Genomic DNA, 13,419 nt, shown 5'->3' with positions numbered 1-13,419 from the left:
GACATCCTGCTGAGAGGTGAGGTCCCCAGCAAAACACAGGAATCTGACTGCAAGCCTTTGAGGTGGCAGGAGCCAAGAGTGGTTCAAAGGCAAGGCTGGCGGGTGGGCAGCACCTCTGAGTATTGTAAAGGTTAGAGGTTAGTAAAGCAGGAGCCACTGGCCAATAAAACAGTGTTTGCAGAGCCCACTCTGCAGCTAAATTAGGGATCTGTTTACACCTTTCCCAGCTTTCTGAGTTACACACACCGATGCTTCCCACTGTGATCTTGTCCAGTGTCCGCTAGCATCTCCCCTGGTCAGCAGCTGCCCAGCTCTCTACTGGCTAGCTTTATAACATGGCTAAAAGATGCTTGGAAACTTTTAATCAGTATCCAACATCAAAAATAAATAAATAAAAGCACAACTTGTGTCAACTGCTGCAATAAGATCCATTTTGTTTGAGATTTCCCATGACTGCCATACTAATGCCGGGAGAATGGAAGTTTCAATTCCCTTGACAGGAGAGGTTAAACACAAAACAAGCCCAGTGCCAATCACACACATGAAAGACCAGCATTTTGCAGTAACGAAAAAAATGTGTCCGGTTACTGCAATGTTGTAACTTGCAAAAAAACAGCACACTCCTATTTCAGAGCACAAGCCATATTCCATAAGGCATGTTTATCCCCTTTGTTTATTATGTTATGTTAACTGTGAAATATGGATTTTTATATATGTATAAACACACACAATGGAAGCCATTAAAAAGCCATAGGAGTTGCTGCAAGCTCCACCTACAAACACATATTTTAGTGACACCCGTGTTGGTGAAAGCCACTGGAGTGACAGCCTTGGAGTCTGAAATTCTTTACCCAGCTTCCCCCATACCTTGAGCAAATGAAACCATCTCTCAGGGTGCAAAAGTACTTCACCCTTCATGGCCCAATCAGTTTCTGCCTCTCTGCTGAGGCTGAGAACCAGGGCGTCAATTACTGCCAAATGCGATGGTGCCATGTGATGTACAAACTTGTCCAGCAAGAAAGTAGTTGGAGATAAAATTAATTTTATCTAGACCACAAAACAGCTGTTAGGTAGTTACTGAAAGCATTTCTTTCAGCCTGGAACATATTCAAAACTCCATCCTAGAAGCAAATGGAACATGTAGCTCTCCTGTTAACTACTATTTCTGAACATCTCTAAAAATGAGTCACTTAAAACAAAACCTTTTTAATGACACATCCAAGTTCTGTTCCCATGTCTAAAGGATGTTCAAAATTAGCAGCTAAAAAAGGTAAAACTAGAAAAAGAACATCATGGCTGTTTCAGAATCTAAGGGCACCACAATGCATTCCTAACACTGACAGCTGGAGGGTACACAAACTCTTACAGTGACATCAGGCAGGAGATGGAACAGGTTCCAAAGAGTTGTGTCAACACTAGAAGTTAGTTCACAACAGCTGCACTATTTCCACTTGCTCTGTAATTTATGCAGTGGTAGCTGCTCAACTGCTGGCTATTTCATCCCTGAAAAAGCCATGTGGCATTCAAGAAAATGTATCCAAAAGGTTGACTTGCACAACTGCTATCCAACAAGTCAAAAAGGTAACAAACATATATGAAAACTATCCAGGAGCAGATTGAGTGCCACTATAGGGCACCTAAAAACTTTGTAATTTAAAACCAAACATTCTTACTGTATAAGGAAACATGATCTAGTGGTTAAAGCAGAAGACTCAGAGTCAGGAATCCCAGGTTCCATTGGACTATCAGTCTGACCTTGTGTAAATAAATTATTTGTGTATGCCTTACACATTTATATGTTATATAAATACCCCATAGCAGCTCTGAAGGATTTAAATTACTGCCTTTACGAACCTTAAATAGAAAATGCTATAAAAATGCAATGTTTTTATTGTATAGGTAAACACTAATTTTACAATGATCTCAATTAGTAGGCAGGTTGTGGATTTGGGCAAGAGAACTGTGGTACAGTCCAAATAACAGAAGAGGGGAAACAGAGTGGAAACTGGGTTGAGCACCAGGACCAGATGATCATAAACACTCTGTTAGTCTGCAACCAGCTGCTTCAGTCAAACAGTGCAAAATATTCTCAATTGGAAGAAATCCTGAACTTTCAGATTTGGATAATCTGCATTTAACTGTTGTATGTCCAAGATATCCCTTGACTAGGAATTGGCATGCAGCAACCTTCCAAGCTTTGGTAGTAAGATGTCCAGATTCACAGCAGCATTTTCACTAGTTTAAAGTGGAATGGTTGACTTAAGTTAGCTTAATTACTCTCTTAAAAGTTCAGGTCTAACTGGGCTAGGAATTATAGGATGGTACCACACTCTCTTTGTGAATCTACCTCCTCCCAAGCACCCAAAAAAATGTTTGGCCTGAACTATTTGTTTAATTCATATCAAGTTCACAAACAGTTCTGAGTTGACCACAACTGCATTTTTCAACTAATAACCTATTCATCCAAAGAAATTTGCCTAGCTCCAATTCTAATAAAACATAGCTCTGATCCATAAAATCATTCAGTGGTGTGCTTCCTGCTCTCAGGGACTTCTCAACTATCCCATATGTTGTAGCATGGAGATTGTTCCGCTCCATAAGTAATATGAAGACAATTTGCTTCTTTCTGGAAGGCAAAGATGGGGGTAGGAATAGGAAGAATCTAGGATAAGGGTGCTGTTTTCAAGCGACACAAAAAAATTCTGATCAGTGAATGCCAAGGATTCTGCTACTCCCTTAGTGCTCCTGGCAATAAGCCAGGTAATCGTTTTTCCTTTCCCCTGCTGTCTGCTGCAACAGACCAAGAGGGAGAAGGGGGCTGGAGCTAACTCCAGTGCAGCTGATAAGATGGCAAACTGTCCATGCCTGACATTTATGGAGGACCCAGGGTTCCATGGAAGCACTCTGGGAGGATTAAAGTGGGGTTAGCCTCTCTAATCACACTCCCTAAAATTCTACATATGGCAGATGGATGAAAGCTTTTATATTCGATAACGATGATTCTAAAGAGCCCTGAGACAGAAGTTGCTCTCCATCAAGGAAAGATATAAAGCTGGAAGTCAATTTTTAAAAAAAAAAAAAAAAGCAAAGCTTTAAGACCAAACCATGCACCCTTAAGAGCTGCCTTGCTGCTCTCTACAAATGGCAGAGCCAATATATCCTGGAACTACATTTCAAATGACAAGATAAAAAACAGCCCTTTGGAAGCTCACTCTTCCTCATTCCTCCCTCTATGAGTGTCCAAATATTGAAATTAAGTTTGGCTGGAAATAGACACTTCTCTCAGTATCGACCAATTACAGCTAACAATCGTACCTCCTATATGTGCCTCACCCTGCAAAAAAAAAAAAAAAAAAAAATCCATACAATCCTTAACTTTGTCAAACTTTGTCCAGGACCATTTCAGTGTAAGAATGAGAAGTTTCACACGCCTGCACTCACTGCCTGGAGCCAGCAGAAGGCTCATAGCTGTCAGCAAACTGATAAGGGCTGAAATTACTCCACAAAGTCCTCTTTAAAGAGAAGAGCCAAAGAAGCACATTAAATAGGAAGGGGAAGGGGTCAGACACACTAGCCACTCATGTTTTAATGTGACAGTAAAATAAGTCACTGATTTATGCATATGCTAGTGTCTTCAGTTTTGTTTGACCTGGAGAGCTTGAGGCATGGGGGGGATATGAGCTAGAAAAACTACAGTGGTATTGCTCATACATTATTTGTTCTGGGAATAGCACTTCCCAAGCCAACATTGAAAACTCACTCTAAAATGACTCACAATTTCTTTTCAAAATTGGGCTTGTCTTTTTTTCGTCTTTTTTTTTAAACAGAGCATAAAGGAGGCCTGAAAAGGTGTGGGGTTATGTTTATTTAACTTTTTCTGACTGTTTTTGCCTCAGGGCAACACAAATCTCAAGTCTGGTCTTCTTTAGCTCTCTAAGTGGATCTCTTACAGAATTTTGAAGGGGGTGCAGCATAAGCTCATATATTAGCTGAACGGGTCAGGGGGTTGTACCTTTAACAAAGACATTCTCTTCCTAAGTGTTAAAACACATTTTAAAAGTTTTAATAGTATGACTAAAATAAATCCCTTTCCTCAGTTGTGTCAGCTTTTAGCTTCTTCACTCTTCCCAACACAAGTGATCATCATCAGAGTAGATAATACCTTAATTTCTAATGTAAAAAACAAAGCAGGGGAATGAAAAAAAAACCTTCCCACATCCTCTGGCACTCCCCTCTCCCCCCACCTTGAACGTTATCCTTAAATTCCAGTCCTAGGTAGTAATGAGTTTATCTGTGTTTGCTGGATTTGGGGCAATGAGTTGGGATTTATGATATCAGTAGCACATAAATTTTCAAGACATACAATATTCTGCTAAACGAATCTGCAGACCAAAAAAAAGAAAAAAAAAATCAGAAGGACTCTGGAAGTCTGTTTACCCTACAAATTACAAAGTGAAAAACAGATTTGTCCTGAGGAAGGAGGTTTCATAAGGGATGGTTTTAGCGGTAGCCATGGAGGTGGTGTGTTTTCCTTTCCTTTTTCCTCACTCTGCTCTTCTTCTTCCCCTTACTTCAATCTTTCTCCCTCTTCCTCACCTTCATCTCTCACCCTCCACTCCTCCTCTCTGCCATACTCCTATCACACACACTCCCTGTCCTTCCCCCTCTTCCCTCCTCACTATTCTGCCACAATGTTGCTGTTGACTTGTGGCACAGGGAAAGTGAAAGTAGAACAATGGATGCTGTCCACAGTACAGCTCAGCAACTGTGAAGAAGAATCAAAGTATATGAGTAGTTTGGCGTGAATGAGGAATAAGAGAAGCTCTAAAATGGTCAGTGATACTCTGGAACAGGGGTCCCCAACGCGGTGACCGTGGATGCAATGGCGCCCGCCGGGGCATTTTTGTGCGCCCACAGGACACCCCCCCGCCGAAATGCCACCGAGAAGCGTTGCCGTTTCTCGGCGGCATTTCAGCAGCAATGCTTCTGGCTGCTGCCGCTTCTCATCGGCAGCCTTTCAGCGGCGGGGTGTCAGGTGCCCTGCCACAGTCTTCTGTGCTATTATTATTATTATTATCATCATCATCTTGTGGGAACAGTATATTGCTATTCCCACAAGAAAGGTTGGGGACCACTGCTCTGGAACTTACAACAATGGCTAGTGCAGACCATTTATATGCCAGAAAACTCCATATCAAACGTCACTGATCCTTTCCAACCAAACACTAACTTGACTTGGTAGGGAAGGATAAAACTGGAGATAGCACACAAGTGCTGGGTACTAAAATGCCTAAGGGTTGTGGTGAATATGGAGTATTTTACATTGGCAGCTCAGACATTCTAAGGAACTTTTTTTTAAAATATATTTTAATTCAAAGTAGCTGGCAAAGATTTCATACGTATATAGGGGCATGTGTACATATTAACAACTGTAATAGGTGCTGTTTTTAGCACCTATTAGAGTTGTGAATATGTACAAATCTCTGGCAGTTGACCTCAAGATAACACAGCCATAGTAATTAACTGGAGTGGGGTGAAAAAAGGGAATGGAAACCTCTGTTGGCTGCTGTGATACTTGCAAAGGCTTCTGTTCTGCATACAAGTTAAACTAGTCATAGAAATTAGACATGAAGGAAATGGAAGATTAAGTTGTCTAGTCTATTTTTTCCGCCAGGACATGCAGAATGGATCCATATAGTTAGGGCCCTATCAAATTCATGGTCCATTCTGGTCAATTTCATGGCCATAGGATTTGAAAATTAGTCAATTTCACATTTTCAGATGCTTACATCTGAAATTTCAGTGTTGTAATCATGGGGGTCCTGACCTAAAAGAGGGTTGTGGGGGGTGGAGGTGGGGGCGCATAGCTGTTGTAGAGGGGGTCATGGGATTGCCACCCTCACTTCTGTGAGCCCAGCTGTGGAGCTTCCTGCAGCAGGGGGAGGTACCCAGAGGTGGGTCTCACTCCCCTCCCCCCCGAGAGCAACTGTGCAGGGTAAGAGTAAGTCCCATTCCTCCCCAGCCTGGGGACTAGCAGCTGGAGCCTGGGGAACAGTAGGAGCCCCTGGCTCGGCTGCCCCCAGCCCTACCCCTCCCACTCCCCTCCAATAGCTAGATTTCATAGGGGAGTGCTTATTTTACGGTCCATGACAAGTTTTTCACAGCCGTGAATTTAGTAAGGCCCTACATATAGTATAGCTTCCAGCACTGTGTAGTTACAAGTGACTTGAACAATGGGACTTCTATTACTTGGAGAGACTATTCCACATATTAAAAATCTCACCATAAGGAATATTTTCTGATATTTATCTTAAATTTCCTATTTCTGAATTTCATCTCCTTACTCCTACTTATACCTCTTGGACCACAAACATTTTCTCCTCTCCTTGATATTTACAAGTATCATGAGGGAGGAAGGATGGCCTTGTGGCTAAGCTTATAACTTGGGACTCCAGAGGCCTGGGTTCAATTCCTGCTCTGCCACAGAAATCCTATATGACTTTAAACAAGTCCCTTAGTTCTCCATCTGTGAAAGAGGGATAACAGTACTTCTCTACCCACAGTGGTGGTGTAAGACTAAATACATCAATAACTGTGAGGCACTCAGTGACAAGGGTGACAGAAACACCTTACATAAACGTATTTGTGAAATGCAAATATCCTTCTTTCCCAATGCCTCCAAAATGTAATTCTACTTTACATATTCAAAACACCATGCAAACAATGTTATGTTTGAACCCTACTGTACATATTAATTTTATAGCCAAAGTCCTCTCCAAGATGCTCAGCCACTTTACCACAATCTGCCTACAGCCAACAATTTTATTGATCTGCTCAGCTGAGTCACTGACACACACACCTGCATGAGAATGCTCAGGTCAGAGTAAGTATCTGGTATTATGGACACTAACAATCTGTGCCAAACAGGCAATATCATCTACTGGACTGAACTGAAAACTGAGTTGATTATATTCCTGGCTCCGCTCAATTCATTCCATGACCTTATATGAATCACAACCTCTCTATGCCTCTGTTTTCCCCTGGTAAAACAGGTATAACATCTATCTTACAGAGATGAGCTTGTGTAATTAACGTACATAAAGCATTTTGCATTTAACTACCACCTTTCATCCAAAGATTTCGAAGTATATTTATAGATCTGGACATATGTAGGGTCAGCAGAATTCATGACTCTCTCACTTCAATGAATTTAGCGATGGTTGAGCAGGAAGCTACAAATTTGCACTGTGGTTTTATCAGAAACTTGTCTTAACTTGTTTCAGAGTAGCAGCCGTGTTAGTCTGTATTCGCAAAAAGAAAAGGAGTACTTGTGGCACCTTAGAGACTAACAACTTTATTTGAGCATAAGCTTTCGAGAGCTACAGCTCACTTCATCGGATGCATTCAGTGGAAAATACAGTGGGGAGATTTATATACACAGAAAACATGAAACAATGGGTGTTACCATACACACTGTAATGGTATTAGCTCATCTTAAGTGATCACTCTCCTTACAGTGCATTTGGTAACACCCATTGTTTCATGTTCTCTGTGTACATAAATCTCCCCACTGTATTTTCCACTGAATGCATCCGATGAAGTGAGCTGTAGCTCACGAAAACTTATGCTCAAATAAATTTGTTAGTCTCTAAGGTGCCACAAGTACTCCTTTTCTTTTTTTCTTAACTTGCAAGAGAAGAGGAATAAAACTGAACTCTGCAGGAATTTGATCATCACTCTGTACTGAGAAAGCAGGGAGAACATAGAGTAAAGTGAAATTACTTACAGTGGAATTTGGCCAGCTACTGGGGTAAGCACCCCTGCTCTTGTGGAAAGTACCATGGGATCTTTAATGAACAGGTGGTCTGGACCTCAGTTTTACTTTTCACAGTATTTACGCAGTCCATGTTCGGGAGACCCTGACCATTGTGGGCACTGAAGATCCCATAACATCTTTCACAAGAGTATAGATGTTAACATAGCATGCCGGAGAAATTCCAGTGTGGGTAACTGAATTCTGCCTACTCAAGCGTTCTTCTACAATTGCAATCATATGCAGTGTTCTTACATTCCTGACCTAAACTACACTGTAGTACTGTTAAACAGCTGCTCTCCAGCAGATTTAGTTGTGCCAGAGATGGATAAAATTATCTTTGCATATTCAGTATTTAAGTATTCTGAGCATTATATAAATGTTAGTTATTGTATTTTTAGTGCAAAAAATCAGCAAGCTGAATGAACTGAACTTTAATAATATGAGAGTATGCAGAATGCTTCTACTCCCAACCACACTTCACACACATACACAAGCAGTAGACACATATGAACTCATGTATCGATTTAAATGCTATATTCAGGCTATTTTACCTGTCTTTGCATCTCCTCAATCTGCCGCTGGGGAATGCTTTGCAGAATGCTGTACATTTCAGGCATCTTTTCTTCAGGTATCACAACAGAGGCTCTAAATGCAAAAAAGTGAAGGGAAAAAAGTATAAAAATGCCATATGAGAACATACCAATAGTCCATGTAAACTGGTATCATAACGTGCTAAGCTCTAGAGGTTTCAGAGGAAAGCATAAGCCCCTGTAATGCAATTAATTATTCAATACTAGACCATTGGGAAATTTCTTCGTGACTCCAGCTGCTCAGCCTAAAGGAAATACCCAAAAACTCTGTGGGGTGCATTTGCAGAAGAGCAGCTGCAAGTGGCTACATAGAGGAGTGTGGTCTAATGAATTAAGTATGGACTGGGAGCCAAGAATTCCTGTGTTCTAATTCCAGCTCTATCAATGACTTGGTGTAATTCTGAATAAATCATTTAGGGGAAAAGAGTGTTAAGTGCGTACATTTGTATGTATACAAAATCTCTGCTGTGACTCAGTTACTCACACCTGTAAAATGGGGATACTTCTTTGCCTCACAGGGGTTTGGGAGGTGTAAACTGCTAGAAGTGAATTTAAACAGCTTGCGTGCAAATACAAGTGTGAAAAGGCCAATAATTTTTGTTCTATAGATGAATATCGTGAGCTGCAAGAAACAGGAAATCCAATACCAAGAACTGGATAGTCTGTGCTGCTCACCACCCTCCTTTTGTCCCCTCATTTTCCTGCTCCATTACTTCCTATGCTTGAATACATCCATAGGGTGGACTTCAACTGCCCTGTTTTCAGCATTCTCAATGCAGCCCCCTGCATATTCTGTTCCTTCACTTCTAGGTTGTGAGGTTTCAAGTGGTTTGAATTTACGGAGGGTGCAAACCAATAAGTACGAACCTCTTCCAGTCCAGAACTTCAGAGAAAGGCAAAATATAGGAGTCAGCAATAACAACAGGGACACAGCCAGCCTGAAGTACATCACTTAGCACAGCTTGTCCCAAGCGAGCACCACGCAGAACAATGCAGAATGTGGCTTCCTGTCAGTGAATAGCAACCAGAAAACGAAGATGAAAAAGGGAACAAATATTACATCCCTTTAATTTATACATTCGTTCCCCTCTGAACATACAGGTTTAATGAAATCACCACTCAAGTTTGCTCTCTGCCATCATCATGTTCTGAGTTATCATCGGATTCAAAATAAATGTGCAACTTTATTCTCCACTGGGTGTAAGGTGAAAAATGAGGACTGGATGAACTCATAGGACTTTTCCATCTTGTGTTTTAGTGACCTCATGTCAGAAGTTTAATCCATCAGGAAAGACAAAAGAATGCCAAACCCTTTACAAATCTAACATCTTAATGGCTGACTATGATCATGATTACGGCTCCGATTATGTCATGGAAGTCGCAGACATCACGGAATCCATGACTTCCAGAAACCTCCATGATATTGGGGCACCCCAGCAGCCCAGCAACAGCTGGCAGTAGGAGACCCTCCCGCAGCAGCCCAGCTGCCACAGGCAGCGGGGGCCCCCCCACAGCTCTCGGCCCTTCAGGGGTGTGGGGGATCCCCACACAGCTCCCAGCAACTGGGTCGGGGTGGGGAGCCACAACTCCCAGCCACTTCATGCAGCGGGGCAGGGTGCTGGACCCTCCTCCCTCCCCATTTTGTCAGGGATGTTTTTACTAAAAGTCAGGGACAAGTCACGGCTTCGGTAAATTTTTGTTTATTGTCCGTGACCTGTCCATGACTTTTACTAAAAATACCATGACAAAACTGAAGCCTTAATCATGGTTATTCAGCTGATACAATATATAAATGCTCTGGAATGTCAGTGGAAACACTCTGAGAAACAATTTGCCCTGTGTTGATATATGCATTAGAAAAAAATAGTACTATATAACGCTGTTCGTTAAACAAACATCAGTTATTTTTGCTGGGGAACTGGTTCAGGGACTGGAGTGAGACAAAGATTTTTCACCTCTAGGTCACTGGTTCAAAACTAGCTCAGGATATTAGTAAGTTTTCTGTTTACAATCCAGCTTCCAGAAGACAGTATCCACAGAAACCACCATTCCCATTGGCATTAATTGACAAGTTGGTGGGCAACAAAAGCAGAGAAACAGAGAACCAAGTGGGACATGAAGGCTGAAATATTCTTTCACCTTATAAGTGGCCTTTGCAGGGCAGGGGTGAGGTACATTGGCTAGGCAGCACTGGTGAAGCTTGAGCTGCTGCTGCTATTGTATTAATACTGCACTAACCCGACTTTGTTCCCCGGGGCTGTCAGTCTGGAAGCTTTCTCTAGTTCCAAAAAAAGTCACTCAAAAATTGTTTATAGATTTATTTATTTATTTATTAAGAAAGGATCTAGTGAATCTATTAACCAAGAGCCCAAGACAACAGAAAGAACACGGTATGTGAAGAGGCATATGGACTTTAAGGCCAGAAGAAACCATCATGATCATCTAGTCAGACCTCTTGCACATCACAGGACACAGAACCGCACTCATCCGCTCCTGTAATAGGCCCATAACTTTGGGCTGAGCTACTGAAGTCCTCAAATCTTGATTAAAGGCTTCAAGTTACAGAGAATCCACCACTTACTCTAATTCAAAGCAGCAAGTGACCTGTGCCCCACATTGCAGAGGAAGGCAAAAAACCCAGGGTCTCTGCCAATCTGACCCGGAGGAAAATTCTTTTCCAATAACAAATATTCCAGTCAGTTAGACCACGAGCATGTGGGCAAGACCACGCACCAGACACACAGGAAAGAATTCTCTATATTAATTCAAAGCCTTCTCCATCTAGTGACACATCTCTCCTATTGAAGATATTTGCTAATAGTTGTGGATGGGCCATGAGCCACTGTAGGCAACTTCACCATACCATCCCCTCCATAAATTTATCAAGCTCAGTCTTGAAACAAGCTAGGTTTTTTGCTCCCACAACTTGCCTTGGAAGGCTGGTCCAGAACTTCACTCTTCTGATGGTTAGAAACCGGTGTCTAATTTCGAGCCTGAACTTGTTGGTGGCCAGCTTATATCCACTTGTTCTTGTGTCAACATTGACCCTTAACCTGAGTAACTCCTCTCCCTCCCTGGTGTTTATCCCTCTCTTGTATTTATAGAGGGCAATCAGATCTCCCTTCAGCCTTCACTTTGTTAGGCTGAACAAACCAAGCTCCTTAAGACTCCTCTTGTAAGGTAGGTTCTCCATTCCTCTGTCATCCTAGTCGCCCTTCTCTGCACCTGTTCCAGTTTGAAGTCTTCTTTCTTGAACACAGAAATGCACCAGAAATGCACAGAATTTCAGATGAGGTCTCACCAGTGCCTTGTACAATGGTACAATATTCATATGAGACTATTCATGGCATCCAATTTGCTTTCTGTAGCGGGGCAGTTAAATATGAGAACTCGGAATTAAAAGTCTTTGCTGTCCCCTCACTTGCTTCCCAACAAAGCTGTGAAACCTACGTTCATATCAGGACAGTACTGAGCTGTCCTAAAATCTCAGCCAAGAGAAGATTGCAAAACAGGATGCATTAGCAACCCAGGAGTCTGTTTAATAAGATGACAGTAAAGGGAGTGCAGGAAAGGATGTGCTGGGATCAAATCTCAGACTGTTTTGGGGAGGGTGGAGGAAAAAGGAGCAAAACACATTTTAAAACACAAAAAGAAAAGGAGTACTTGTGGCACCTTAGAGACTAACCAATTTATTTGAGCATGAGCTTTCGTGAGCTACAGCTCACTTCATCAGATGTATGCTGTGGAAACTGCATCAGACTTTATATATACACAGAGAATACGAAAAAATACCTCCTCCCACCCCATTGTCCAGCTGGTAATAGCTTATCTAAAGTGATCATCAGGTGGGCCATTTCCAGCACAAATCCAGGTTTTCTCACCCTCCACCCCCCCACACAAATTCACTCTCCTGCTGGTGATAGCCCATCCAAAGTGACAACTCTTTACACAATGTGCATGATAATAAAGTTGGGCCATTTCCTGCACAAATCCAGGTTCTCTCACCCCCTCACCCCCCTCCCAAAAACCACACACACAAACTCACTATCCTGCTGGTAATAGCTCATCCAAAGTGACCACTCTCCCTACAATGTGCATAATTAAGGTGGGCCATTTCCAGCACAAATCCAGGTTCTCTCACATCCCCCCCACCCCCATACACACACAAACTCACTCTCCTGCTGGTAATAGCTCATCCAAACTGACCACTCTCCAAGTTTAAATCCAAGTTAAACCAGAACATCCGGGTGGGGGGGGGGGGGGGTAGGAAAAAACAAGAGGAAATAGGCTACCTTGCATAATGACTTAGCCACTCCCAGTCTCTATTTAAGCCTAAATTAATAGTATCCAATTTGCAAATGAATTCCAATTCAGCAGTTTCTCGCTGGAGTCTGGATTTGAAGTTTTTTTGTTTTAAGATAGCGACCTTCATGTCTGTGATTGCGTAACCAGAGAGATTGAAGTGTTCTCCGACTGGTTTATGAATGTTATAATTCTTGACATCTGATTTGTGTCCATTTATTCTTTTACGTAGAGACTGTCCAGTTTGACCAATGTACATGGCAGAGGGGCATTGCTGGCACATGATGACATATATCACATTGGTGGATGTGCAGGTATACGAGCCTCTGATAGTGTGGCTGATGTTATTAGGCCCTGTGATGGTGTCCCCTGAATAGATATGTGGGCACAATTGGCAACGGGCTTTGTTGCAAGGATAAGTTCCTGGGTTAGTGGTTCTGTTGTGTGGTATGTGGTTGTTGGTGAGTATTTGCTTCAGGTTGCGGGGCTGAAAACACCTACTCGATAGATCACAAGGCAGCAGGTGGAAGACTCTGGGCAGGTCTGGGGAAATAAGAAAAGAGCCCCAGATGTGGACACATGCCCATCTGCCCAGATAACCATTTTTTCTGTCTAGACAAAAGTTACTATAAATATATCTCCTCGTATCATTGCTGTTATCAGCCAGACATTCCAAAGGGAGATGCAGGGCTCTGCAAGGGAAAGTATTTT

At 42.2% G+C, this 13,419-nt stretch overlaps 1 protein-coding gene across 4 annotated transcripts in view; it reads right to left on the bottom strand.

The window, feature by feature from the left end:
* Nucleotides 1-13,419, bottom strand: part of EXT2 (exostosin glycosyltransferase 2) — a 107,276-nt gene that overhangs the window by 75,983 nt on the left and 17,874 nt on the right. For 3 of the 4 annotated variants that reach the window (XM_073348064.1, XM_073348066.1, XM_073348065.1), the window contains exons 6-7: nt 9,274-9,413; nt 8,368-8,461 (exon numbers count right to left, since the gene is read on the bottom strand). In XM_073348064.1, coding sequence (XP_073204165.1) covers nt 8,368-8,461; nt 9,274-9,413 — 234 coding nt within the window. The remainder of the gene's footprint in view (nt 1-8,367; nt 8,462-9,273; nt 9,414-13,419) is intronic. The other variant, XM_073348067.1, reaches the window with a different exon arrangement.

Source organism: Lepidochelys kempii, chromosome 6, assembly GCF_965140265.1.
Source record: "Lepidochelys kempii isolate rLepKem1 chromosome 6, rLepKem1.hap2, whole genome shotgun sequence".
NCBI lineage: Eukaryota > Metazoa > Chordata > Testudines > Cheloniidae > Lepidochelys > Lepidochelys kempii.
This window is presented reverse-complemented; position numbering and strand designations above follow the sequence as displayed.